General features: G+C 40.2%; 1 protein-coding gene across 8 annotated transcripts in view; it reads right to left on the bottom strand.

The window, feature by feature from the left end:
- Positions 1-338: 338 nt before the first annotated feature.
- LRRC8D (leucine rich repeat containing 8 VRAC subunit D) overlaps positions 339-23,959 on the bottom strand; it is a 121,159-nt gene continuing 97,538 nt past the window's right edge. For all 8 annotated transcript variants that reach the window (XM_078332392.1, XM_035252089.3, XM_078332391.1 and 5 more), the window contains one exon: positions 339-3,599. In XM_078332392.1, the coding sequence (XP_078188518.1) occupies positions 1,021-3,597 (2,577 nt within the window). In that variant the 5' untranslated portion in view covers positions 3,598-3,599 and the 3' untranslated portion in view covers positions 339-1,020. The remainder of the gene's footprint in view (positions 3,600-23,959) is intronic.

Here is a 23,959-nt window from a genome sequence, read left to right as displayed (position 1 = left end):
TATGACTCCTCCTAGCTGCACACAAACAGAAAATACAGCTCATCACTAAGATAGACAGGGAAAGTTAGAGTTTCCCTACCCAATGAACAACATTTCCTATTATTTCCCACCAACACCAGAACAACAGTGAAACAGGCAAGAAATTACGTGATACTTGTGATTCCGTGTTATCTTCCAAATAGTGGTGATACTGGAGGTTGTGTTAATAAGTCATTGAAATTTTTGTTTTGTTGTAATAAAATTTATTTTTAGAAAACATTTTCTATTTATTGGTAACCCTATATTATTGGTAGGAAAATGTACCATATAATCAGAACTCCAAACTATGTCAAAAAAGCTATTAAGAAATGTGTTATTTTATTGTTACTTATTCTTAAAAAACAAACAAAACCTCTAACAATCCACATACCTCTACCGCATTCCAAGTCTGTAAGAGTACAAAATCTATGACATGAGATGCTCAGAAGCAGCAGTACCAGTCAACTATTGTGAGAAGTGCTTATTTGAGGCGCTTTAAATTAAAACAGGAAATAAATCAGTATTTTAGTAAATCTAAATTTACAAGTTTGGACTTGATGTGTCTGTCTTTAGTGATCTGAGTTAAAGCAATATTGCACCAATTTAGCAAAGTAAATTAAGACCCCTCAAAAAAGGTAATATAGTAAGAAAATGTCAATTTAATCATTTACTTTAGCAGGCAAGCAATTTGTAAACATTCAGTAGCGGCAGCATCCAAGTTACAAACAATTTAAAAAGAACCAAGATTAGTGATTATAATTTTTCCTTCCCTTTCCCCAAAAGAAAAAATAAAGAAAACAGATTTGGAAATGAATGACTTAAAACCCTACAAACATTGAACATTCAGTTATGTCTTCTATCAGCCGTCTATGCATCCTCTCTGTGTTTTATTTTAAAAGATGTATCTACTCCTAAAATGCATTATCTTGTAAGAACTTGTACATGAGCACTTGCAATCTAGGAATTTGTTCCTGCACATCGCTGTGCACGTATTATCTTAGTTTAAATCCCATTTGCAAAGGGAATATTTATGTCTTGATTCAATGCCTCTTTGACTTCGAGTGGCAGGGTGTCAAAAAGGTGATCTTCCACAACAAGCCCACTTTTCTTGAGCATCCGACACTGGCCCAGCTGGGCTGGCAGGCGGTCCAAGCAGTTCCCCTTCAGCTCCAGCTGAGTGAGCTGAGAGAGCTGACCAACTTTCTCAGGGAGGGAGGTGATGCAGTTTTGTCCCAGATTCAAAGTCCTCAACTTTATGCATTTAAACAATTGTTTTGGCAGAATGTCCACTTTGTTACCAGTGATATGCAAATGCTGCAGGTTCTGAAGCAATCCTATTTCTATTGGAATCATTGAAATGTTGTTATAGCTTACATCTAAGCATCTGAGTTTCTGTAAACTAAATACTGCCACTGGTAAGGATTCGAGCTTGTTGTTAGAGAAATAAAGTGACTCCAAGTTTTTGACATGGGTAATGGAGGGAGGAATAGTAACAATTTTATTATGCCATAATTTTAAACAAGTGAGTCGTTTTAAGTGCTGGAAACTGATGATTTCCTCAATTGTGCGAATGTTATTTGACTTTAAATCCAGTTCCTGTAAATTAGAGAGGCTGAAAATAGCATGTGGAATTCTCTCTAGTTCACAGTTCTGGAGTTCCAGCTCGGCGACATTCATCATTTTCTTAAGGCTGTTCAGTACCAAGAGTTTAGTGCCGTCATTATGAATGACTAACTTTGTAAGATGTGGAGCCACATCTGTAATGTTGGAGGGAACTTTGGTCAAATTGCTCTTCACGTGGAGAATCTTAAGGTGTCGCAACTCTCGGAGAGATTCAAGTCCTATCATCTTATTGTTTTCAGAGTTCAAATTGCCTATTAAGTACAACTCTCGAAGGTTTTTGAGCAAATAAACCCAGGCAGGAATTTCAGCCACATCGGTGAACTTCACATGAAGGCATCTCAAGTGATCGCGAAGAAAGCTAAAAGCAGTCTGTTCAACTTTTGCAGGGCAGTGGCAGAGGTGGAGCTCTTGGAGGTTAGTCATTTGAGAAATCTTAGCAGGAATTTTAGCTTCTGGAATCAGTTCCAGCTTTAGCACATCCAGGTCTGTGAGGTCAAAGACAGCATCGGGCACCCCCGACAGCATGAACAGATGCAACTCCTGCTTGTCCTGGGCATTGCGTGATATGTGCTGCCTGAGTTTTTCAAATGTCCACTCGTGGTTCAAACTAATTTCCCTAAGTTTATTTTCACTAACTTCTGACAAGAACACACCAAATCGCTTGGAATACAGCTGGTCATATTGGTCTACCATGTGGAGAAGAAATGCAAAATCATTTTTGACATCTGGAATGTCACTAAAACTGCTCTCTTCTCTGACCTTTTCAAAAGAATATTCCTTCAAAGGTATCCTGAATAACCAGAAGAGAGTGTAGAGGCAGATAAAGCCATAAACACAAATAATGGATATGTAACTGATGAGAAGCTTTTTCAACATGTAAGCCATATTGTGGGTGCACTCAAATACCTCGTAACCAGTCAGATGCTCAACTTTGGGCTTGCACACGTGTTCAAAGCTGATTGCGTTGACAAAGTTCGCTGTGTAGCAGAGAATAAAAATGAACTTGGCTGTTTTGATAACTGTTTGGACCACATAGAGTTTATAGATCAAGTCACTATCTTCCACATGGGCACGGAACTTCCTCACTTTCTCAAACAGGGCTTTCGCCTGCTCTCCATCTTTTTTATCCAGGATGGTCATGCTGGGAACCTCAATCACAGGCTTCTCAGCTGAAAATTTAAAGCCAGTTTTATTGATCATTGGTGTACTGGCACTGGGGCTCCCTTCATCACTGCTGGTAGACACATGCTTTGGTAGAGTCTGGGCACCTGTTATTCTCTGCTTGTTTTCCTCTGAGTCTTCGCATGCTGTCTCAGACAACGCTTTTGTAGTCCAAGGGGATTCAAAGCACTTTCCTAATATTGAAACAAAATGTTCTACTTTTGAGCATGTTTTGGGATATTTGAACCAAAAGTTGCTACTGACCATGAGAATAATAGTATGTATAAGAGCAAGGTATGGAAAGTACTTAGAATACCACGGAAGGGCCAGATGGTAACACATCTGATTAATAAATACATATTGCTGAAAATCCAAGTTTGTTTTTCGGCCTGTTGGATCTTTCTTCTCTTTCTTTGCCTCCTGATTTTGAACTGTGAAATCTGTGCGAGGATATGTGGCTCTGAGAGGTATGTCAGGTGTCACAGCAGATGTCCCAAAGGAAATGTCATTTGTCGCCCGTCCATCTTGGTCTTGGTTGGTGGCTGCGTCCGTCTTTGGGATGTTGGTGGTGACATCGGCATTTCCTGGTGGGGTATGTGCCTTTGAATTTACAGGAGATGGCAAAACTGGCAAACAGACCACCTGATCTTTGGTAAGTTGCATGGTTCCTGCAAAGATGGCTACCATCAACATAACAACAGCCAGGTAATCCATAAACACATCCCACCATGGTTTCAGGATTCGGTAAGTTGGCTGAATGTCATTAAGTGACGCAACTTCCGCAAGGGTAAACATTCCTAGAAAACAAGAAGACAAAAGACATTATTCTAGAGATGCAAGTGAAAAGAGTAAATGAGAAAAATCCCGTGCCTGCTCCGAACTAAAGTTTTCTTATTCAGGTCCTATCTTTTTTTTTTTTTTTGAGACGGAGTTTCGCTCTTGTTACCCAGGCTGGAGTGCAATGGCGCGATCTTGGCTCACCACAACCTCCGCCTACTGGCTTCAGGCAATTCTCCTGCCTCAGCCTCCCGAGTAGCTGGGCACACACCCCCAGGCCCAGCTAATTTTTCTTATATATTTAGTAGAGACAGGGTTTCACCATGTTGACCAGGATGGTCTCGATCTCTCGACCTTGTGATCCACCTGCCTCAGCCTCCCAAAGTGCTGGGATTACAGGCTTGAGCCACCGCGCCCGGCCTCAAGTCCTATCTTTTTATCCAAGATAAGTATAGTAGAAAATAAACTAAAAGGGAAATATATAGCTTTTGTCTCCTAGTGCAAGGGAAGGGGGAAAAATGCGTAAGAACTGCCTTCTAGGTAAGAAGTAATGACAGACTAAATAAAGCCTATAGTGGTTACTTAGTGGACCTTGAAGGAGGATATGACAGCAGGATGGCATTTGTTGTCGGCTGGACTCATTTAAAGTTAAGACTGAAATTTGGAGGTCGAGGAGTGGGATGACTCTTATTTTGTGTAAGCCAAAATTGAAGGGTCTGTGTATACCATTAAATACCATTGAACTCTGGATAGTCTTATGTTTCAGACTCAGTCCTAACATTTACTAATGGTGTGATTCCTTAAGCCTAGTATTTCCCATCTGCATAACAGGGATGAAAACTTCTAAGGGTTGTTGGAAAGGTTAAATAATGATTGTGAAGCTCTTAGCACACCCTCTGGCTACAAGTGTTTGTTAGCTGTTTATGTTACCTCCATTCACTCTGGTGGAAGTGTCCACAAACAGCTGAAATTAAGGGTCTAGCGTTTAGGAGGAGTCTTATCCACTTGAGATTTATCAATATATATAGCTGAAACTCGCCTTTGATGCAGTGCCTGTGGAAAGCATGTGGATTAAGAAGACAGCTCAAGGCTCAGGTGGCCACGAAATAATCAATGACAGTGATGCTGAATGGCAGCACCTGGAAGACCTATGCTCTCTACTAAAGCAAGTGACGTGAGCAGCCATGAAGGAAGCCCCAGCACCAGGAAACTTGAAATGTGGTCATTATTCACTACCAGCTGTCAGCTTTATAGCACTGGAACTAGTTTATACAAGTAATAAAGTACCAGGGCAATCATCCTGGAAGTAACCAAGAAAAACTGTGTTTATAGTGGCAAGTAATGGGAATGGGCTTCTCTACGTACATGAACCAAATGTTTCAAGTTTTAACTTCTTGAAAAACCACATTATTATATTTTGCTTTCTCGGGAGGTTCTTGGGTTTCCATATTCATATTGCTTTGTCTTTTTTAAAGAAATAAATCATCTTGTTTCTTTAAAAATGAGCAAAAGACAAAGCAATAAAAACCTAGGCAAGTACCCAAGACTTTGAGAATGCACGTATTTTTTAAAATAAAGGATGGAAGATGGATTTTTATCTATTCATGGGTTGTCTGGAATGCTGCGTTGAGGATTCTGAGGCTGATTCTGGATTCAGCAGGAAACAGTGCTGTGACTGATGACTCGTGTCTTCCTTGGATGACACAATGAAGAAAGGTGGCATTAGTACTTTGATTCTGCTCTGTTTTAGATTAAGTTTCTGAAAGCAGGGACCGGGTCTTATTATTATTTTTTTTCCTGAAACCCTTCCACATACCTAGTACTGCACAGAGCAGATACATAATTATTTCTTAATAAAATACAATGAATACTTCAGTAATGTTCACATCTATAGTTAGTTTTGTAAGCAAAATATCTCTTATGTAAGCAGATAAACACAAGCCTAAGAAATCCAAACATAAAATTGTTAGAAATCACATTCCCAGACTTCAGGGCTTAAGTATGAAATGCCTGGTATCCAGTCATTGTTTAAAAAAAAAATTACCAAGAAAATGAAAAAAAGAAATATAAATATTTTTACCTTAGTAGGGGAACTGGGAGATAACACGGCCATTTGAACCCCTTTTGTTCTGAGCTCCTGTATTTTGTGTGGGTTTTGCTTTCGTGAATGGCTTGGGTAAACAGGAAGAAAGGCTACTGGAATCATAGCAAGCTAAACTAAATGAGAAACAGCTCAACCTCATGTCGTTCTGAGCTCTTCAGTTCCTATCTAGAATGCACAAAACACAGCATCAAGCTGCAGGTTATACAGAGTGACTTTTTTTTTTGACAGAGTTTCGCTCTTGTTGCCCAGGCTGGAATGCAATGGCGCGATCCCAGCTCACTGCAACGTCCGCCTCCTGGGTTCAAGCAATTCTCTTACCTCAGGCTCCCAAGTAGCTGGGACTACAGGTGTGCACCACCATGCCCGGCTAATTTTGTATTTTTAGTAGAGATGGGGCTTCACCATGTTGGTTAGGCTGGTCTCGAACTCCTGATCTCAACTGATTCACCTGTCTCAGCCTCCCAAAGTGCTGGGATCACAGGCATGAGCCATTGCACCCAGCCCAGAGTGACTCTTACTTCTTGTACAGAGACTAGAGAATACACTGTGCACAGGTTTATCCCTGGCAAAGAACATAACAGTCCTACCTGGGGACCATGTTTTAAAGGGCCATTTGCGTAACACAAACAACAGATTTCTTTCAAATAGGATTTTTCTTTACTTTTTAAATAAAGTCATGAACTGCATAATGGTATTTTGGTCAACAATGGACTGCATATATGATGGTGGGCCCATAGATTATAATGGTCAGGTACAGTGGCTCATGCCTATAATCCCAGCACTTTGGGAAGCCGAATGCCAGGTAGATCATTTGAGACTAAGACTATGAGACCAGCCTGGCCAATATGGTGAAACCCCATCTCTACTAAAAATACAAAAATTAGCCGGGCATAGTGGTGCATGCTTGTAATCCCACCTATTTAGGAGGCTGACGCAGAAGAACTGCTTGAACCCGGGAGGCAGAGGTTGCAGTGAGCCAAGATCGCATCACTGCACTCCAGCCTGGATGACAGAGTGAGACTCCATTTTATAATGAACCGCACAGAAATGTGACATACAATGCTAAACACTGGCATTATAGATCAAGTAGGGCAGTGGTCCTCAACCTTATCGGCACCACAGACCAGTTTTGTAGAAGACAATTTTTCCACAAACAGTGGTTGTGGGGAGAGATGGTTTTGGGATGGAACTGTTTCATCTTGGATCATCAGGCATTAGATTCTTATAAGCAGCGCACAATCTAGATGTCTCGCATGCACAGTTTACAATAGCGTTCACGCTACTATGAGACTCTAATGCTGCTGCTGAGCTAACACAAGGCGGAGCTTAGGCGGTAACAGTTGCTTGCTCGTGGCTCACCTACTGCCATGTGGTCTAGTTCCTAACAGGCCTCGATGGGTACCAGTCTGCAGCCTGGGGACTGAGAACTCCTGAGGTAGGGGAAAGGACTGATATTCAGTAACGGTGTTGGGAATTTGGTTTTCCATATGAATACATACATACATGCATACATATACACACACACCATCTAGCTCTGTCTAAGTACACCTTGACAGTCACAGAACAATGAAATTGCCTAACAACGCATTTCTCAGAAGGTATCCCCTTTAAGTGACATGTGACTGTAGTTGCTCCTCATTCTAGAGAAGCCAGAATGTTTGGGTTGAAGGATTGAGAGAGAAGTGAATTTTCAAAGTCCGTGTACTGAGAACTGGATGTAAACTGGTTATCCGTTTACATCATGATGATTAGAACTGGTGTTCCTGCTGCCAGTCTTTACCTCCTTCAATCCATTTTCCATCTTGCCTTAGGTCCCTTGGTAAAAACTCTCTAGGATCCCTCTGCTCTAGTCTTGTTAGAGAAACTTCGGCCAGCTTCTCTAACAAGCCACTCTCTCCCTTGGGTTCAGCCTCTCCAACACTTTGTTTCCTCTGCCTTGACTACTTCCTCCCTACTCCTTTTCACTAGGCTATCAGGTTTCTGCAGCCTTTTCCAGAAAGCCTTCCCTGATCCCCGAGTCTGGGTGAGGTGCTTCTTGGATGTGTTCTCACAGGACTCTGTACCTCTGTCCATCACAGCCCTTATGACACTGTATTTACTTGTCTGATCTCCCACTGGATTACCAGTTCAATGAAGACATGCACTATGTCCAGCTTCCTTCTTTGTCCTATGTATACAATGCCTGACACATAGTAGCAGGTGTTCAATCAATGAAATAATTTTGAGATCTTGTTCATTATCTTCAGCATCCTAAAAATTCCTTGAGAACATTTATTAACATCAACAGATGGTATTGGACAGAGGAGCATTTTATTACACTGAATTGCCACCACAAAGCAACCTGGGTCTATGCAAGAATGAACACTACAAGCCAGGTCTCAGCATAAACACAGTTAAAGGACCATACAGCAGAGACACTGTTGGATCCTTGCAGTCAGTGTTATTTTGCAGCTGTTGAAATGTCAATTGTAGTTTTCAAGCACCCTGTACTCAGGACAGGCTTTGATCCCAGGAAACAGAAGAGGCTGTCCACCTTCCCAGTGGGAGAAGAAAAATTCAAAGGTAGAGGCAGTGGGCACAGCAACAGAGTACAGAGTACTGTAACTTCACACATGGTCACCAGCTGGAGCCCCAGACTCCCTGCAAGAATGACTAACACTCAGTAACAGCACACGACCACTCCAGCCTCAGATGAGCTCCTCTCCTCCAGCACATTGTCTACTCAGCCACCCCCCACCAGAAGTTTTGTGCCCTCGCTGCTTTCTCCAGCTCATTTCTCTTTTTTCTATCGAACTTTTTCTTATTAAGTCCCAGCTCAAGTACTACCTTTTCCTTCAAATTGCTATCATATTGTCTAATAATAATCTGTATCTAGACTGGGCATGGTGGCTCACGTTTGTAATCCCAGCACTCTGGGAGGCTGACATGGGCGGATCACCTGAGATCAGGAGTTTGAGACCAGCCTGGCCAATGTGGTAAAACCCCATCTCTACTAAAAATACAAAAGTTAGTGGGGCATGGTGGCGGGCGCCTATAATCCCAGCCACTCAGGAGGCTGAGGCAGGGAGAACTGCCCGAACTCAGGAGGTGGAGTTGTAGTGAGCTGAGATTGTGCCACGGCACTCTAGCCTGGGCGACAGAGCAAGACTCTGTCTCAAAAATAAACAAACAAAAAACCCCCACAAAAATCTGTTTCTAATCTTGATCTCTTTGAGTAGCTCTTGAACTTTTCGCAGGCAGAAAATATGTCTTTGTGACCTTTGTAATCCACCATGCCCTACTCTTATCCTTGACGAACACAGATGGCACTTAGTGATGATAATGATGACACTAATAGTGTCTACCACTTGTCATTTCCTTCCACGTGGCAAGCACTGTACTAGGAGCTTTATATCTAATATAACTTCCCAATTTTATATAGAACACATTCCTGAAAACAAATATACAAAAGTTGAGTTTAAGGTTTTGGGGGCTAAGAGAATGGCTCCATTTCTAAATGTTATACCGAATTATAAAATCCATCAGAATTCCTAAAATTAAAATGGCAGATAATACTAAGTGCTGGTGGGGATGCTGGAGCAACTGGAATGCAAATACTGCTGGTGAGTGTGTTAATGTTGGGAAACTCTGGGAAATGTTTTAGTATTATCTACTAAAATTGGGCATAAGCACACTCTATGACCCTGCAATTCCACTGCTAGGTATATACCTGTAAGAAAGATGGGTATATATTCATCAGAAGACACGTATGAGAATGCTCATCGAAGCACCATTTGTATTAGCTCTAAATTAGAAGCTATCCAAATGCCTATCAACTGTAGAATTTAAAAGAAGATGTGGTATCTTTTCAAAATAGAATACTAGGCGGCAGCAAGAATAAATGATCTGGTTACATGGGTGTGTTAAATTTATAAAAGGTGATCCGTACACTCAGGCTTTCACTTCAATAAAAAGTTTTTGGTGTGTAGGCTTTCACTTCAATAAAAAGTTTCAAAGGAAATGGTAAAAGAAGCTGCAGCAGAAACAGCTGTCCTAGGAATGTGCTGTGACATGACATCGAGGCAGCACCTCCACCCTGTCCCAAGGCAAATCCAGGCTGGCTGGGATCACATGCCAGGGAAGCCTGTCTCTTCCTCTGGTGGTCTCCCCTCACTATTTATTTCCCCAGCCTGAGAGTAGGTGCCTGCTCTCCCTGGAGTACAGAGAACTGATTCTGCCATAGAAAAGAAGGTGCAGAGGTAGGAACATACAGTATCTGAAAGCTCTGGCTGGAAAAAGTTGAATGTACACAGGTGGAACACAAGTAGAACATTGCCTGAATTCTATTTAACCTTCACAACATTACTCTAAACAGCCAAAGTGTTGTTATTTATTCTTGAGAGGAGAAGAAATAGACTCACAGAAGTGTGGACTTTAAATAATTAGTAGCAGGGTCTGGATTTAAAATCCCACCTAAGGCCGAAACACATGTTCTTCCTACCAGATAACCTTTTCTTCTTTATTTCTCTTATTTGTAGTGCTTTACGGTTTACAAGCTACTTTTCTATACAAGATCTCTTTATTTGTATCATAATCTGGTCATCTAGACATTACTACTGCCCAACAGTATGAGGAAACCTGAGGCTCAAAAAGCTTAAATGACCTCTCTGAACTAATTAAGTTAGAGAGCTAACAGAATCTTTCATCTCTAAATCTTTTTCTCTACCATGCATCATCCAATGGCTATGTTGTTCACTACTGAAGGAGGAAACTCCTCACTGTTGTCCTTGGCTTAGCGGTGACAAAGCAATGAAATTGTGTAATCGCCACCATCCCTTCCTGACATTCACTGGGAATTCAAGAAAGCCACCAGCCCATGCCTAGGCACCATGGAAGGGAATGCAGAGATGGTCTAACAGAGTCCTTGCCCTCAAGGAGATCCCAGTCTAATGCAGGATGATAAGCAGTAAGTGTACAATTACAACATACTAGGTTGGTGCAAAAATGATTGTGATTTTTGCCACTACTTATAATGGCAAAAGTTGCACCAACCTAATAGTAAGGGCATCACTCTGACCTTAATACAAAGTAACACGAAGTTAATACAAAGTACAGCAGATGCACAGGACAGGGCAAGCCCAAGTCTGCATGTGGTAACTGGGAGAACTTCACAGAGGTGTGGTTTTGAGCTTAGAGATGAAGGAGGGGTGATACGTGAGGTGGGGGAGAGGAGGGAATACAGTTCTGACTGAAGAAATAGCAAGGGCAAAGGCATAGCATGAGATAAATGACGTGCCAGAGAAATCACAAATAATTTTAATGCTATCCCAGTTATTGTCTAGTATACCCTTATACCCCTGTATAGATATCACACCTCACAGGTAAGCCAAGCATGGAAACCAAGGCATGGAAACCAAGGTACAGGCTTAAGGAAGAGTCCAGGCCATAAGGCAGAAAAACTAGCACTTTCCAGCAATGTCAGCCACAGGGCTTGAATGAATGTATCTGTTATACCATTTTACCCACTAAAAATGGGGATAATGACATATGCCCTTCCTACTAGGGGGGTATTTCAAACATCAACTGAATTAAAGATGCACAAGCACTTTGAAAACAAAAGTAGCTTTTCATATGTACTGAGTGTGTGTATAAAGTATATTAAACACATTTATATAATATAGTATATGAAGTACATTATGATCCTCAAGTGACTTATTTTAGGTTCAAGGCATACATGTGCAGGTTTGTAACAAGGGTAAACTGAGTCACCGAGGCTTGGTATATGAATGATCCCATCACCAAGGTCAGCAGTCCCCAACCTTTTTGGCACCAGGGACTGGTTTCATGGAAGACAATTTTTCCATGGATTGGGGAGAAGGGTGGTTTCGGGATAACTCAAGTGCATCACATTTGTTACGTACTTTATTTCTATTATTATTACACTGTAATATATAATGAAATAGGGCCGGGCACGGTGGCTCACGCCTGTAATCCCAGCACTTTGGGAGGCCGAGGCGGGTGGATCATGAGGTCAAGAGATTGAGATCATTCTGGTCAACGTGGTGAAACCCCGTCTCTACTAAAAATACAAAAAATTAGCTGGGCATGGTGGTACGTGCCTGTAATCCCAGCTACTCAGGAGGTTTGAAGCAGGAGAATTGCCTGAACCCAGGAGGCAGAGGTTGCGGTGAGCCGAGATCACGCCATTGCACTCCAGCCTGGTAAACAAGAGCAAAACTTCATCTCGAAAAAAAAAAAAAAATATATATATATATCTACATATATATATATAATGAAATAATTATACAACCCACCACAATGTAGAATCAGTGTGATCCCTGAGCTTGTTTTCCTGCAACTAGACAGTCCCATCTGGAGGTGATGGGAAACAACGATACATCATCAGGCATTAGATTCTTCTAAGAATAGCACAACCCAGATTGCTTGAATTCACAGTTCACAATAGGATTCACGCTACTATGAGAATCTAATGCTGCTGCTGATCTGACAGGAGGCAGAGCTCAGGCAGTAACGTGAGCAAAGGGGAATGGCTATAAATACAGATGAACCTTCACTCGCTCTCCCACTGCTCACCTCCTGCTGTGTGGCTCAGTTTCTAACAGGCCATGGACCAGTAGCAGTCTGTGCCTCAGGGGTTGGGGATCCCTGACTAATGAGCACAGTACCTGACAGGGAGGCTTCCCACTTAACCCCGCTCCTTTCTCTCCCCCATTGAGCAGTCCCCTGTGTCTATTGTTCCCTTCTTTGTATCCATGTATATTCAGTGTAATTTAGCTCTTACTTATAAGTGAGAACATATGGTATTTGGTTTTATGTTCCTGCACTACTTTTCCTAGGATAATGGCCTCCAGCTGCATCCATGTTGCTGCAAAAAACCATGATTCATTCTTTTTTATGGCTGCATAGTATTCCATGGTGTGTTTCTACCATATTAAAAAAAAATCCAGTCCACTGTCAATGAGCATCTGGGTTGACTTCATGTCTTTGCTATTGTGAAAAGTGCTGCAATGAACATTCAAGTACACATCTTTCTTGTAGAATGATTCGTTTTCCTTTGGGTATATATGTAATACAGACTGCTGGGGTGAATTACAGTTCTGAACTTTTTTGAGAAATCTCCACACAGTGGCTGAACTAAAGATTCCCACTAGCAGTGCACTAAGTGTTCTCTTTTCTCTGTAACCCTGACAGCCTCTGGTGGTTTTTTGACTTTTTAATAATGGCCATTTTGATATGAGAGGGTATCTCACTGTCTTTTTGATTTGCATTTCTCTAATGATTAGTGATGATGAGCATTTTTTCATATATATGTTGTCCACATGTAGGTCTTCTTTTGAGAAGTATCTGTTCATGTCCTTTGCCCATTTTTAAAAGGAATTGTTTTTTGCTTGCTAAGTTCCTTATAGATTCTGGATATCAGATCTTTGTCAGATGCATAGTTTGCAAATATTTTCTCCCATTCTGTATGTTGTCTGTTTACTGTTGATCGTTTAATTTGCCGTGCAGAACCTCTTTAGTTTAATTAGGTCCCACTTGTCAATTTTTGTTTTTGTTGCAATTGCCTTTGGGGACTTAGTCATAAATTCTTTGCCAAGGCCAACATCCAAAATAGTATTTTCTAGCTTTTATTCTGGGGTTTTAATTTTTTTTAGGTCATACATTTAAGTCTTTAATCCATCTTGAGTTAGTTTTTATATATGGTGAAAGGAAGGGGTCCAGTTTCAATCTTCTGTATATAGCTAGCCAGTTATCCCAGCACCATTTAGTGAATAGGGAATCCATTCCCTACTGTTTGTTATTGTCGACTTTGTCAAAGATCAGGTGGTTGTATGTGTGCAACTTTATTTGTGGCCTCTCTGTCCTGTTCCAGTGGTCTACATGTCTGCTTTTGTATCAGGACCATGCTGTTTTGGTTACCACAGTCTTGCAGTACAGTTTGAAGTCATGCAATGTGATGTCTCCAGCTTTGTTCTTTTTGTTTAGTATTGTACTGGCGATTTGGCTTTTTTTGGGTTCCATATGAATTTTAGAATAGTTTTTTTTCTAAGTCTGCAAAAAATGACAGGGTAGTTTGATAGAAATAGCACTACATCTGTATATTGCTTTGGGAAGTATGCCCACCATAACAATATGATTCTTTCTAATATGAAGTTAAGCCAATGAGAGAGGAGATCAGCACCTGGTTTCTGCATCCCATCCACATCTTGAGGTTTGAAATTCTTAGTCAATCAGGACTCAGAATGGCTATAAATGGTTATCAAGGGCTTTTTGTTTTTTAACTTGAGAAAGGCACATTTAACAAGCATTAATTGCATATATTCTTTGGTTTCTCTTTTATAGTATGTCCACTGCAAAAGACTTAAATAATTACATTACGAGAAAGTGGATTTCACATTCCAAAGCTTCTCTGTCAATGGCACAGATGAAAATCAGCTTAACATTCCTGTAAGCAAACATTTCTCGTGGAAGTCAAGGAAGTTTTTGTACTAGAACTGAAAAGGAAAAGTTATTGGACTTTGGTCGGACAAAACTAAATCTGAAAATAACAGGGTTGAATCAAAATCCTTTTAGAATTATGATCCTGTTTTCTTATTCAAATGTATGGTTAGTGGTAATGGAAAAAGTCAATTACGAGTCAAGTTAAAAAAATCAGAAGATATGCGTTGGACAATCCCATGATTACACTAAAAAACACTGAATTATATACTTCAAATAAGTATATTGTATGTTATGTAAATTTTATCTCCATAAAGCTGTTAAAGAAACCAGATCTCAACCTTCGTTTATTTTACTGCCTAAACTGCCTTTCAACAGAAATAAGATAGTGAAGGTAGATATAGTTGTAGCCTATTGTAGCTATTCATGCTAGACTACATTCTAAGTTCAAATATGTTTTTAAATGATTGCTTATGTTATCATCTCTCTAACATCCATGTCTCATCTGTAAAATCTTAATAATAAAAACCACCTCATAGTGTAATGTATTAGGAACACCTGGCTCAAGGTCTGGTACAAAGTAAGTCCCCAGAAATGTTTGCTGAGTCTGAATTAAAAAAAAAAAAAAAAAAAAAAGAATCATTGAGGAGAAAAGCCTGCTTTAGTCTGTTTATTACAGAGGATGACTAGGCCAATTTGTTGCATTTTGAACTAGCATTAGTACAATGTACATAGAGTAATCCTGAAATAAATGACTGATGATAAATATTTGGTATTTAATTTTATTTATTCTTTTAGATGTTTTTAAATTAAAATTACTGGCTGGACGCAGTGGCTCACACCTGTAATCCCACCACGTTGGGAGGCTGAGGCAGGTGGATCACCTGAGGTCAGGTGCCTGGCCAACATGATGAAACCTCATCCCTACTAAAATTACAAAAAACTAGCCAGGCCTGTTGGTGGAAACCTAAAATCCCAGCTACTTGGGAGTATGAGGCACAACAATAGCTTGAACCCAGAAGGCAGAGGTTACAGTGAGCTGAGATTGCTCCGCTGCACTCCAGCCTGGGCAACAACAGCAAAACTCCATCTCAAAAATAAAATTATTTATATGAAGAGGTGGCAAATGATATTAGAAAGAGCACAACTCCAATGCCCAAGAGACCTGGATTCAAATCCTGCTCTTGATTCACATTTGTTAGCCATAGCAACCGTGGGTAGCTCAGTGACTGCTGGAAAACATATATGCATGAGATTCTTATGAGCAATACAAGAAAGCCCTAGCATTAAAACAGAAAAATTTAATCACCTAAATTAAGACTTTAAAAGTTGGCTGGGTGCGGTGGCTCATATCTGTAATCCCAGCACTTTTGGAGGCCGAGGTGGGCAGATCACCTGAGATCGGGAGTTTGAGATCAGCCTGGCCAACATGGTGAAACCCCACCTCTACTAAAATACAAAAAATAGCCGGGCTATGGAGGTGGGCGGCTGTAATCCCAGCTACTCAAAAGGCTAAGGCATGAGAATCGCTTGAGCCTGGGAGGCGGAGGTTGCAGTGAGCCAAGGTCACGCCACTGCACTCCAGCCTGGGTCAAAGAGCAAGATTCTGTCTCAAAAAAAAAAATAAAATAAAACTAACTTTGAAAGTTTATCTGCACTAGGAGGTCTTAATAACCCAATTAAAATAAGGAAGCCAAATGGCTTTGAAATATTATTTAAATAAAAGAATTTAATGTATAAGGAAGCAAATGGCTTGATTTATCAATATAATTCTTAATTATACTTGGTTTTTCTTTTCTTTTTTGAAACAGGATCTCATTCCATTTGTCCAGGTTAGAGTGCAGTGGTGCAATCTTGGCTCACTGCAGCCTTGACCTCTTGGGCTCAGGTGATTCTCCCACCTCAGCCTCCCAAGTAGCCCAGCTAATTTTTTGTATTTTTAGTAGGGACGGGGTTTCACCATGTTACCCAGGCTGGTCTTGAACTCCTGGACTAGTGATCCACCTGCCTCAGCCTCCCAAAGTGGTGGGATTACAGGTGTGAATTACCACGTTTGTCAGTAGGTGGTGATTCCGGTAGGCGTGAATTAACTACCCAATTAAATATCAACTTTCATTTTCTTCCTGTAGAGAAATAAGTCAGCCCTCTTGGTCAACCTGGGCAAATGGGAGAACATACAAAAGACTTATGAGGATCAAATTCTCAAATCTTTCATTGAAATAAATCAAATGAGAACAAATTAAAATTTATAGAGCTACACCACCTCTATAATAAAACTTCCCCAACACTCAACAGACACATAAGCATGTACGTGTACGTACACACAGACTCACATACCACACCTAAATCAGATACCAAAAACACATTTGGTTAAAGAAAATAACAAATGCTTTAGAAGCAACAGGGGAAAAAGGAATGACTTCGTTTTTTTCCAACAGGCCTCTGTGTTACTGTATTATTTAAGTGTTAATGGTTATGGGTATTACAAGTATACAATATACTCTATAGCTCATGTAATTCTATATACAAATGAAACATAAATCACTAGTGTCACTCCCTCTTAAAAGATTATGATAAGAAATTATACTTTAAAAAATAGTTCCTTTCTAATGCTATTTTGGTTTAGATATTCAGAAACAACTGAAACAAATTTTTTAGGGAAAAACCTGAAAATTTAAAAAAAATTCCTTATATAAAACTCACTAATCTCAGATTTTTTAGAGGGCAAAATTCATCCATTTTGCTAACCACCAAAAGCTTTTTATAAATCCAGTTAACACCTAAAAGAAGAGGTCTATAGAAAATTCATAACTTGTGAAATATAGAAAGAACTTTACACAAACTACATTTTAGTGTCTCTTTCAGGGTTTCTCCCTAGTGTACTGCTTATTCAGTGTGAATTTGCTTCAGAGCTAAGGAAAAGAACTCTAAATACGTGTTAATAGGTCTGAAACAAAGTATCTTAGGAATTAACAAAAATGTGTTAATGTACTGCTGTAAATTTGTTTTTACTTCTAGTTCTCAATTCTAAAAGTCAAGGCCCACATTTGAGAGCTTACATATGAGATTTTATTCACAGAACAATACAAAAGAGGCTCTAAAATCAATGGCTTCCACATTTTATTCCATACAATCTCAGTTTCTTCTACAAGCTATCACCAGCATTCCCTTAAATCGTGAACTCAGCCAGCAGAATTTCACAAATGCTTCAGTATCTACATAACCCACTTAGTGTATCCTTTACTAGAAACTTTACTTAACAAAGAGTTACGGAGTTTATGCTATAGGGTTCTGGGGATCAAAAGGGAAATAATTTTTTTAAAAATTAAAAGCTGCCCTTACTGAGAAAGCAACTTAGAGGAAACATAAAAAAGCAAGGGATAATGACAACAGTTTCATTAGTCCCTAAAAGAGAGTCTAGCAGCTAAGAGACATTAATAAAGGCTCCAGAGAAAGTCATCCCAAACTGAGTGAAGCATTTCGTTCAACCTTCATCCAGTTTACAAGACAGGAGCTTTGCTTGCATTTTATTTTATTTTTTATTCTTTATTTTTTTGAGATGGAGTTTCACTCTTATTACCCAGGCTGGAGTGCAATGGCGCGATCTGGGCTCACCACAACCTCTGCCTCCTGGGTTCAGGCAATTCTCCTGCCTCAGCCTCCTGAGTAGCTGGGATTACAGGCATGCGCCACCATGCCCAGCTAATTTTTTGTATTTTTAGTAGAGACAGGATTTCACCATGTTGACCAGGATGGTCTCAATCTCTTGACCTTGTGATCCACCCGCCTTGGCCTCCCAAAGTGCTGGGATTACAGGTGTGAGCCACTGCGCCCGGCCTGCTTGCATTTTAAAATTTCCTGCTTCTTTCCATCTGTAAAATGGATATCTTAGATAAAACCTGACCATTTTCCTTTTAAGTTTACTGACATTTAATAGTATTTCTTCTAGCACATGCCTGGCACAGCATATCTCTGACACCCAAGCAGCTTTCCATGGTCCCAGGAAGTTGCCACATTCTCTTCCAGTTGTTTTTGCTACTGAAAGCCCCCTCTGATCATAAACCCATAAATATCTGCTCTGGTGAGAGACAGCTGAGAGCCTGTCAGTCCTTATTCCTGATTTGGTACAGATTGCTGGAAAAGTACCTGAGTACCTTGGCCTGGTGCTTATCTCACTAACCCTCAAAAAGTTCTCAAAGTTAGTATGAGAGAAAAATACTCAGACACAAATTCTAATCCTTGGATAGGTAGCTTATTGAGTTAAAAGGATTACTTGGTAGTTGATTAGGAGATTCTAGCCATTAGGACCAGAAATAAATGCAAAGTCAGACAATGGCTGCCCAGGACACTTGCAGAACTGCTAGTTCGGTCTGTCTCCCTTTCTTCCTCCACTTGGGTTTCAATGCCTCCGCCTAATGCGAGGACAGTTTCATTTACCTGCATATCCTCAGAGTACAGCACAGATTGGGAACTTTAAATAAAGGTTTGCTAACAGAATGAATCACTCACAACTGTAACAGCACTCCAGAAGGGTGCTCAGAAGGCACCCAACCTGAACCTAATACGGTCGGTGAGAAAAGGTCACTCACCATTAATTATATCAAAGTCAAAATGATCAACTTTGACAGGCATTTTTCAATGTCCAGATGGGCAACATACTAGAACTCTTTTTAACAAGTCATTTTAACGCTAACTCATTCTGATAGACCACCTGCATGCGGTCTGGCTCATAATTAAGCACTCTTCAGGAAAACAAAGACGAAGGTAAGCTTGGGCATACCCTCACTAGGAGATAATACCAAGACTTAATTCCTAGCAGAAGGCAGGTGATAAGCCAGTATGACCTCTAGGGCAGTGGCAAGCAAACACCATCTCAGCACATAACAGGTGATATAAAAGGGCAGAGAGGAAGGAGTTCCAGAGAGGGAGGCCCGTTGAGACAATGAAAGTGCCAGCACCTCAGGCTTCTCTTCCTTGTCCCGATGGGGTTTTCTGCCCTTCTGCGTCGCGAGGACAATGGAGGCAAAATTTCTGACTGAGAGTGAGTTAGTGGTGAATGCCTTATGTGTTAAGGCAGAATACCATGTGCAAGTGCTGAGCAAGTGCCCAGCACATGGTAAGCCCTGAGTAACAGCTGCTGGTTATTATTCATTGTGTGGAATAAGGTGCTTTATATAAATAACCCTACATTCATCCATCTTTACCACCTGGTACTGAGAATTTTGTCTTTCATGATGAAATGGTATGAGCCATGGAACCCAGATGTTCTCCACCTGGCTTTGGGTTCCAAGAAATTCAGCCAATTTTATGCAGGCATTATAAGCATTAATTCTAAGTTTTCTTTTAATTATTCATTTGCTCATTTATTCCTTTACCCAAGAAAAATATACTGTATACTTAAGTGTTAACACTATGCAAATTCTTGGAGAAAGCTTGAGGAGTAAATTCAGACATATTTCCTCTCTCACACAGTACACAGTGTAGGGGAAAAAATATTCACCTAGTTGCGTGTATAAATTAAATTGTCAATGTGAAGAGCTACCAGTAAGAGGTACAGGCTGAGGTAGATTTGCCATGCAGTGAAAGAACAGTAGGGTCAAGACCCTATCCTCACACTGACCTCTTCCAAGGTCCTGTACTCATATTCGTATCTCTAATTTTATGACAGTTTTCTTAACGAGAGCCCCTCACATTGCATACATTTCAGATCCCAGGAAGCTTGGGCCTTCCCCTGGTTGCACAGTACTGTGAAAGTGCAGAATGGGGTGTTTCCTTCAGTTTTCAAGATCCAGGAGGAATTTTCTGAGGAAATCACGATGGAAGGAAGGTGTGAAGAAAGAGTTTATGGGATGGTGGCCCAGAATGTGCAAAGGCTCTGAAGAGAGGGAACGCAGAATGACTGGAGAACTGAAAGAGCACTAGCGCCCGAAGCCTGAAGAGTCACAGGAACATGCAGTGGAGATGATGCAGGGTCTTAGAAGCACAGTTTGATGTCATCAAACTAAGAGGCAGTTGTAAGTCACTGGCGTGTTTTTAGCTGCAAACTGGAGGTGGGTGTGACGGATTGTGTCAAGAAAAACCGAGTCCACAAGGGGCGTGGTTTCAAAGGCAGAAATTTCCCAGCAATATGCCGGACAGGCCTTCATCCCCGTCCCCATCTGGGAACTTAGAGTTTTGTCTAACATTCTCTCGCACGCACGGCCTAGGTAGAAAGTCCAGGGGAGTTTCCTTTGTTTAGAAAGCCCACCAAAAGCTCCAAAGGAGGAGGCTTTGATTTCGGGCCAGGCAACCAATCCAATATCAGAGTCGAAGATCAATCACTCCAGAGGAAGTTTGGAAAAGCTCCTCTCACTGGATGAGAACTTGAATGGGATGGGAGTAACTCCAGGGTTAAAATCTCCCCTACTCCCTTACCTATACCGACCCCGTCTCCGGATCCCCTCCCACAGCAACATGGGAATTGTCTCCCTCTCTTTACCTGCACGAAATTTCCCTCTCTGGGATCCCCTCTCACAATAGCATGGAACTCTACTCTACTCTACTCTACTCTTCTCTTCTCTCTTCTCTCTCTCTCTCTCTCTCTCTCTCTCTCTCTCTGTCTCTCTCTCTCTCTGCCTAATAAATCGCTGTCTGCAAAACTCTTTGTGTCTGATATTTACTTGAACGAGCTCACCGTGCCTCCAGGGCCCTCTCCCCATTCTTGGGTGAGTGAGAGCCCAAAAACCTTGGGCACATCCTATGGGGGAGGGAGCCAAGCCTCCCCCGCATCCCACGACCCCGGTTACAGGTGAAAATTAGATTTCTGCCTTTTAAAAGATTACTCTGGGCTTAGCATATAGGTTAGTGAGGGAGATGTAAGATCAGGAAAGCAGCTATTGCATGACTCCAGGCAAAGGATATATATGTAGGTAGTTAAAACTAGGTTGTAAGTGATAGAAAAGGTATTGAGTAAAATGGATAGATTAATAGGCTATTTAGGCCAAATAGTTTACACCTGTATAAAATAGTCAACAGATGGCATAATTTATACACAAATAGGCTAGAGTCTCTATTATGGAGCTAATTGAACTAGAAATTAAATTACTAAGTTTGTAGAATACTGGATAAGAATGTGGCTTAAGGAGTTAGCTTGTTAGAGTTTTCACCCCTATTTCCACCTTTTTTACCTGTAAAATAGAAACACAGATAATATTTCACATCACTGTGTAAACCTGGGCCTTCATTTTCCTTATCAATGAAATGAAAATAAAACCCCACTGTGACAAGGCACATTACCACCCAGTGTAATGTTGAAGACATGATAGGCCCGCTCATTGAATGTTCCTACCCTAACAACTTCCCATAATTGGATTTAAATGTCCAGAAATATTTGAGGAAGGTGGGGTCCCTGACAAAAACCCAGGATTTGAAATGTGGTGGTGACAGATGAAAAAAAAAAAGAATCATAAAGGCTTTGACACGAAGAAAAAAAATCGACGAAGAAACGAGAGTACAGAAAAGCAAGAAAACCAATAGATGAGGAGACAGAGTTAAAATAGACTTCAGTCAAATATTACAGATATCTTAATCTCAATCTCATTAAAGGATAATGAAGACTTAAAAATCATTAGTGACCTTTGACAATATAACCTCTATGTAGAGGAATGCATTATTGACCTTAGAAAATATTTTAGAGATAAATAAAAATTCCCCTAAAGGGTTGGCCTTTCAAATACAAACAAGTCCTTATTTTCGATTTAGTGATAAATTGGTAAATTTAGCTAAATATACCTTTTGTTCTATTTCAAAGGATTTGATCAAGCAGAGAAATGTTTTATTCACATTTGATTTATTTAATTCTAAGTACTTAGCATCTATTTGTGCAGCTCTTGTGAAAATAACAAATGATCTTTAGAAAAGCAGATCTGATAGGACATTTAACTGGAAGCCCTTCACAAGCTAAGATGTGCTTGGAATTAATGGTCTCTTCCCTTCCCCAAATTATCTTAACTAGTAGAATTCTAGTAGAGAGCCACTGTTATGATACTATAATTTAAAACATTTTCCCCTGTGATAAAGCATTAGTAGAGATGTAGGACTGAATCACAATGGAGCAGCCCACAGTTCATAAACACTCTTCAACCTTCCTGTGGTGGGAAGGTCCAAAATAGAAACAAACATACTATCTTTCTTTCTTTTTTTATTCTAACTTTATGTGAGAACATGCTTTCTAATTCAGTATGCTGTTACTTATTTTAGATGAATTGCTTCTTTAAAGATATGGTCTTTGGATAATCTTGGATATTTACTTTCTGATGAAGCACATCTATTTAACTCTCAAAAAATGGCCCAAGATAACATTTTTTGAAAAATTATTTTGCAAACTCAAGTCAATGGAGCCAATGCATTTATTTAAGCACCTGCTATTTTTAGTTGTAGAGAGCATTAACAGTGTTTCCCAATCTGTTTCACTTCACAGCCCACAGAGGAAAGGACATTTATATACACCCTGGAGTAAACCGAGGAGGGCGAATGCAATCAGGGAAAGGGTCTCCAGCCCCACCCAAAAGAGCAGATATCTCAGCCATCTAGTAGCCATTTCTGGCATATCCAGTGGGACTCCCAGCCTAAAATATCATACATTGGTTATACACTAAGGTATAAAACTTGCAAGTGATAGAATTTATCTATGATGTGATCATTTTCAGTGATTGTCATCTTTTTTCCTCATAAAACCAAAAAACAGTAAACGCAGATCATTATAACCAAGAAATAAGTTTGTTTCTGTGACTTTATATACAACATGTTACAACTGTAATTGTAGAAATGTCTAATGTCTTGATGGACCACAGTATCTTTAGATGGAGGCTGCAAATGCTAAGAAATATATAAGACTGAGGTGACCATTCATTAATCTACTTAATTCCTAAACACTACACACTGTGTTAGGTATTTAGGATTTGTAGTTGGCAGCAACATATCTTGCCCATCACAGACTTTACTGAACTTGTGTTGTCATGAAGCCATCAAACTCATTATCATTTACATTTTCAACAAATGTTTAGCTTAGGTAAGTGCTAGGTGCTGTACACACACACACACACACACACACACACACACACACACACTCCTCTCTCTCTTCCCCCCCCCCGCCCCCACAGAGTAGAGCAAGATAGATACAGTCCTTGCCCTCCCAGAGCTTAAAGATCCATCCATGCTTATCTTAATTAGTTTGGAAAAGATGGAGCATGGACCACTACCACCATTCTGCCCAGAATCATTTAGGGTAAACAGTGCTAATATCTAAAATGACATGGCTGGATGCAGCGACTCATGCCTATAATCCTAGCACTGTGGGAGGCTCACCTGAGCCCAGGTGTTCGAGACTAGCCTGGGCATGTAGTAAGACCCTGGCTTCACCATATGTAAAATTAAAAAAAAAAAAAAAAAGACAATAAAGTACATGAATGCAAAGAAAACTGTGATAACTGAGACCAGCAAAAAGCAATAATAGTAAACAAAATCAAGGACTTTTCTAGGAAAACCAGGTGCTACTGTCACCCTAATTATAAGCCACATAGGCTAGATAGGTCTGATGCCATTATGTAAGGCTGATATATAAACCTAAGTCTAGATATTTTTAGGCAAATAATCTATAGTCATATCATATCTTAGATATTTTACAGTTAGAGTCCACTGAAAGTAGATAACACAGCACGATAATCTTTACTTCTTTATGAAGGGGATTGACCTTTTATCATGGTAGTATCTTATAACAATTATTTTCTAGTAAAAAATTTGGAATATAAAAAGAGATGAAATTGACACAAACCGTCAAAACAACATTTCCCACATTTTTCC

The sequence above is a fragment of the Callithrix jacchus genome, chromosome 7 (assembly GCF_049354715.1).
Source record: "Callithrix jacchus isolate 240 chromosome 7, calJac240_pri, whole genome shotgun sequence".
In the NCBI taxonomy this organism is placed as follows: domain Eukaryota; kingdom Metazoa; phylum Chordata; class Mammalia; order Primates; family Cebidae; genus Callithrix; species Callithrix jacchus.
The sequence above is the reverse complement of the archived record's forward strand: the minus strand, read 5'-3'. Positions and strand labels throughout refer to the sequence as shown.